This window comes from Montipora capricornis, chromosome 1, assembly GCF_036669925.1.
Source record: "Montipora capricornis isolate CH-2021 chromosome 1, ASM3666992v2, whole genome shotgun sequence".
NCBI classification, from domain to species: Eukaryota; Metazoa; Cnidaria; class Anthozoa; order Scleractinia; family Acroporidae; genus Montipora; species Montipora capricornis.
Genome location: NC_090883.1, coordinates 20,936,334 through 20,941,327, shown reverse-complemented (window position 1 = coordinate 20,941,327; position 4,994 = coordinate 20,936,334). Strand labels below are relative to the sequence as shown.

Sequence of the window (4,994 nt, the reverse complement as noted above, 5' to 3'; positions counted from 1 at the left end):
AAGAAAACTTAGGTAAGTGTCTTTGTTTATATTTAGTATCGATTTATTCCAGAAAATCTGTATCACGATGCTCGACTGGCTTTTAAGACTCTTAATATAGTGAAGTCGATTGTGTTATGCACTAGTCATTTGTTTCCCCCACCACCCCCCCCCCCCACCCCCAGGGATAGTGGGGACATGGGGAAATTACTGGGGCAATTACGCGAGATTACGCCACAATTACGCCTCTAGCGGGTAGGGAAATTACAAGATTTTCGTTCCTCTGCCCTACCCCTCTGGGGACATACAGAATAAATAAATGAATAAAAGAACAGCAATCATGTCTAAACTTTTTCTTTATTGCTCGGTTATTCCTGTCTTGTTTCTATCCAGTTCTTCTTTTTTTTTTTTGTTCCTTATATAGTTCATGTGGCACACACAAATGGCAGGAATTGTATATTGTGGTAATCTCCCTAACATTTCCTTGATGACTCAGAATCCTTTAGGAACAGAGTAATAATAATAATAATAATAATAATAATAATAATAATAATAATAATAATAATAATAATGGCTTTATTCAGAATTTCCACAAGGTGGCTCTTCATCTGCTAAAATATGTCATCTAAAATAAAAATAAATAAATATATCTATTTACAGTGCATAACAGAAACGGTTAAGTTAAAAAATTATCTTTGACCTTTTTCATTAAAAACTTAAAAGTCATCTTAGAAAACTGGTTAAAATCACACATCCAGGTAAAATATTAAAGCTTTTAGCAGCTTGGTCTTGATAAATATATGACACTAATGGGATTTCAAGCTGCATAGCTGCACTGGACCTCAGAGTTCGATTGTGCATAAATTGCTTCAGTCGCAGGTAACCTGGCCATTCCCGAGAATAAATCGCCTTGTGAACTAGCTTTAACAGCTGCCATTCGATATGTTCTTTGACTGGTAGCCAACTTAGCTTTATAATATCCTCACTTTCAACAAATTTACCAACAACAAAGCTCGCGCACGCTGTTTGAATTCTTTGTAGGCGTTTAACAAGGTAATGTGGTAAATTATGATAAACAACACAATTGTAGTACAACTTAGAAATTACTAGGGCCTGAACTAACTGCTTGCGAATATGAGTTTCTTTAAGATTCCAAGAGTGCGATAGGGGGAATTACGTGTGTTTGTCTGCTCTAGTCCCGAGTGGAAATACACCTACTTTACAACCATTCAAATGTAATTTCCCTACCCATCCCCGGGGGTCATGGGGTGGGGGAAACAAATGACTAGTGCATTATGAAAGCTGTTGCGCTATCGCTGAACGTTGCTCGCTTAACGAAGTTATTTTGTTTTGTTATTTTCAGGTCGGCTAAGAAAGAAGAAATATGGACACGAGGGAGTTTTTGCGAAAGCACAGTCTTTCTTATTTAATCAGACTAATAAATTGTGGAAGACGACAAGGTAAGTCTTAAATCCTTCTTGCACTATATTAACGAATAAAGCTTTAAGTTTAAACATGAATAGACCTTTCTCGTTTGTACATTTTTGTTTTTCCAATACAGATATGAGATAATACTCAGGATGTTTGGTCCTTTGTTTTTGTGATTGTTTTGAAATCAACATAAAACAGCTTGAACGGCAATACCTGTACATGTAATAATATCCTAAAGTAGTTTGAAGCTAGTAACCCTGCCAGATATTTGGCTTTATCCAAGTAGCTTATTGTCAAAGAAGCATAATTGTTCTTATGTAATTTTAGAAGAGCAGGGCGGATATTCAGGTAGAATGGGCTTACAATGCATTGCATATGTTTGTACTGGAGGAGAAACATTGCTAATAAAGCATGGTTTATCATTAATTTTGTCTTTTCAGATTGAAGTTGACAATTCAGAGATGTGAATTCAAAAAAAGGTGATAATGATATTGTAAATTGCACCATTTTTAGGGAACAACCTGAAAACGTCGAACACCTGCCCCAGTTGTTCAAACGATGGATAGCGTTATCCACCGGATAAATCACTATCCACTGGATTACTCAATTGGTTTTGCTAGTGTTTATCTGCTGGATAGTGATTTATCCGGTGGATAGTGCTATCCATCCTTTGAAAAACTGGGGCCAGAACAAACAGACTGTATCTCTATAATGTGAAATGGCAGCTACCACAAATTACATGTACTCTTGCCATATCCCGCAATTAAGTCTTGCCTTTTCATCTCGCAACTGATTGGTCAAGAGTCCCAACACAATAGACATTCCAGAAATAAGTATTATGATCTTCATGGTTTTCCAGGATTGCTTGTAACATCTGTTGCTGTCAACATTTTTATGGCCATTGTGTTAGCCCATGTAACCATCAGAATTTCAAACCCATTCGGGGTTTGTTTTCATGTCAAAGACTGAAGATAATTATTTTGTATTACTTTTTCCTCAGATTGCTAAAAAGCTGAGGGTGGAAGAACACGAATATAAGGTAAATTTTGTCACACGGCGATAGAACTGTCATTAATTAAGGCTTATCTGTTTCCAACCAAGAACGAGTAGGCCATTAGCATTATGTGAAAAATCCATTTTGATTATTTTGCTTACATGTACAGACACTGCCACCGTACAGTATGTATTTAGCCAAATTATGTATTGACAAGGGAAAGAGCAATCTCTTTAACCCTTTCACTCCTGAGGGGTTCCCATTGATGAGTAAAATCATCTGGCATTAGACAGTAAAATCTTTAAGTGTCACTTTTGGGTATGAAAGGGTCAATGGTTTCCCTTGTGCATGTATGCTCAATCAATGTTTTGAATTGTAACTATCGCTTGCAGTCTTACTGGAAAAAACACCCTTCATTGGAATGAAAGACAATATTTCTAGATAACAATAAAAATTAATAGACATTCTGCAAAAAGTTGTGTGTTCTTTTCAATGCAAAATGCAGGACAACCAGGACATCCTCTGATGACCAAACTGAGACTTTGCAGGATGTAAGTGTTAGCATACACTGTAAATTGCTATTTTATTATCTTTTACATTGTATTGTAGTTCATTTGTGAGGAAAACTGACCCAAATCAGTCCCCTCAACCTGTTGATGCCACAGTTTTCTTGCAGTGTGTTGTGCAACATTGCTGAATCAAATGCCTCAGTCTGGTGTGTTAAGGATGGTGCCTACTATTGTTATTGCGCATACGTTCTGCACATCTTCAGATACTTGGATTTCCTATCGGTGATGCTTACTAATGCATGGATATTTTTGCGTAGTTTAAAACTATGCAGAGAAAGTAGATCTTAGTAAGTACTCTTGGTTTCCAAAAAGAAAATTGGGGGTAACCATGCATTCTTTAGAGATAATTGAGCTTCAATTTGAGAAAGAACACCATACATTGCTTTAATTTTCACTCTTAAATTAGGTGTGTTACTGCAACACACCTTTCTTGTCCTCAAAACAACACACACAAAGGTGTGTTCAAATGCACACCTTTTCATGTGTTACCTGAACACATCTTGGTGAGTTATCTCAACACACCTTGGTGTGTTCCCAAAACACACCTTAAGTTGTGTTTCGGGCTTGTCCTAAATTTGACACACTTTCAGGTGTGTTCTGCAGAAAGATGTGTTTTGTCACACTTCTTGATGTGTAACAAAGCACACCTTTAGTTGTGTTCTCAGAACACACCATACCAGGCACCCAAAACGATATTTCTACATTTACATAATTATTTGCACAAAACAACTGCAGTGGTCCACTTTTAAAAACAATTTATTTACAAGACTTTAACTTTAGATTGTTCCTTATCACACAAAATACAGTCTTCTTGCCACAAATTGCTACAAAAAGAAAATAGATCTTAAATAATCTTGTTTTTTTCAAGAAGGGAAACCTCAAATGATGAAAGGTACACATGCATGTATTCTTAGTATACAGTAATACTGAATTTGAACTTCAATTTTAAAATGGCGATTGTAAAACCTCAATGTGACTCCTTTGCTCTCAGAACGTATTGCATGTGACATGTAGTAACTTACTTAAAGGTCCCCTTTTTGAACTCTGCTATAAAGGTAGCAAACTTTGTTCCTTTAAATTCATTGTCACTTTGTAGTAATACAATCTCTTGTAAAAAGTGAAGAACACCTGAGATACACTTGGGGTATTTGACGCCAAAAACCTAATACATGTAAGCACAAATTAAATCAACTGAAGCTTTTGTAAGATTGCAGTCACTTTCAAAAAAGGCTTGGCCCTCTCCACATACAAAACCTTGGTCCACTTCCTGGCAACTTCCAATGCACACGAGGAAAAATTCAACACGCTTGTCCTTAAACAGCTTGTGTGGTGGTGTTGTTTGCTTAAAAGAAGAGAGAAGAGATAAATTAACAACCACAATAAAATGCAGAGATATTGTTCCAGTCATTGACCAAATAAATCATTACATGGTTGGGACATGCATGCATGGAAACAGTAAAAGAAACCAATCTGAGTAATTTTGAGGGTGCCAAATCAAGATTCTTACAAGTTCTGCCATATGCTGCTTTATTATATGCCTAGCTCCATGAGCAGGCAAGATGAACCAAATCCCGTGCTGTGATTGGCTACGCGAGCAGGCAAGATGGAGCTATCTTGCCCGCTTGGGATTTCTCGCTTGGTCCAAAGATCTTTTTTTTTTTTGGTGTTTTATCCCATATAATAAATCCTTTATTGACCAAGCTTGTTTTGTCAAGATGGCTGGATATTGGCCTCGTTCTTTTTTTTTTGCTTGTTTATGGATCGAAACGAAGACACAAAAAAGAACTTGGCCAATATTCAGCCATCTTAACCTCACACTTGGTCAATAACCCATATACACGATTATGGTTTAATAAAAATAAGAAAAACAATAAAATTAAAGGGGCTAGGTCACGCAATTTTAGGTAATTTCAGCACTGATAGAATGGTCATAGAATTAACTAAAATATCAAAATAACTGTTAGAACTCTAACAAAACACAGGTAAGCCAAGAAGGGACATGGATGGACAAAAACGGGAGA

The 4,994-nt window shown here is 36.5% G+C and overlaps 1 protein-coding gene and 1 long non-coding RNA gene across 4 annotated transcripts in view; one reads left to right on the top strand and one right to left on the bottom strand.

Annotated features, from left to right (window-relative positions):
• The first annotated feature begins 922 nt into the window (after positions 1 to 922).
• LOC138023840 (uncharacterized) overlaps positions 923 to 4,994 on the top strand; it is a 10,659-nt gene continuing 6,587 nt past the window's right edge. The window contains exons 1-5 of one of the 2 annotated variants that reach the window (XR_011126838.1): positions 923 to 1,032; positions 1,343 to 1,439; positions 1,851 to 1,889; positions 2,411 to 2,449; positions 2,910 to 2,955. This is a non-coding gene — a long non-coding RNA (uncharacterized lncRNA). Of the gene's footprint in view, positions 1,033 to 1,263; positions 1,440 to 1,850; positions 1,890 to 2,410; positions 2,450 to 2,909; positions 2,956 to 4,994 lie in introns of those variants that run through there. The other variant, XR_011126809.1, reaches the window with a different exon arrangement.
• LOC138023707 (uncharacterized) overlaps positions 3,716 to 4,994 on the bottom strand; it is a 3,962-nt gene continuing 2,683 nt past the window's right edge. For both annotated transcript variants that reach the window (XM_068870778.1, XM_068870853.1), the window contains exon 5: positions 3,716 to 4,315. In XM_068870778.1, coding sequence (XP_068726879.1) covers positions 4,136 to 4,315 — 180 coding nt within the window. In that variant the 3' untranslated portion in view covers positions 3,716 to 4,135. The remainder of the gene's footprint in view (positions 4,316 to 4,994) is intronic.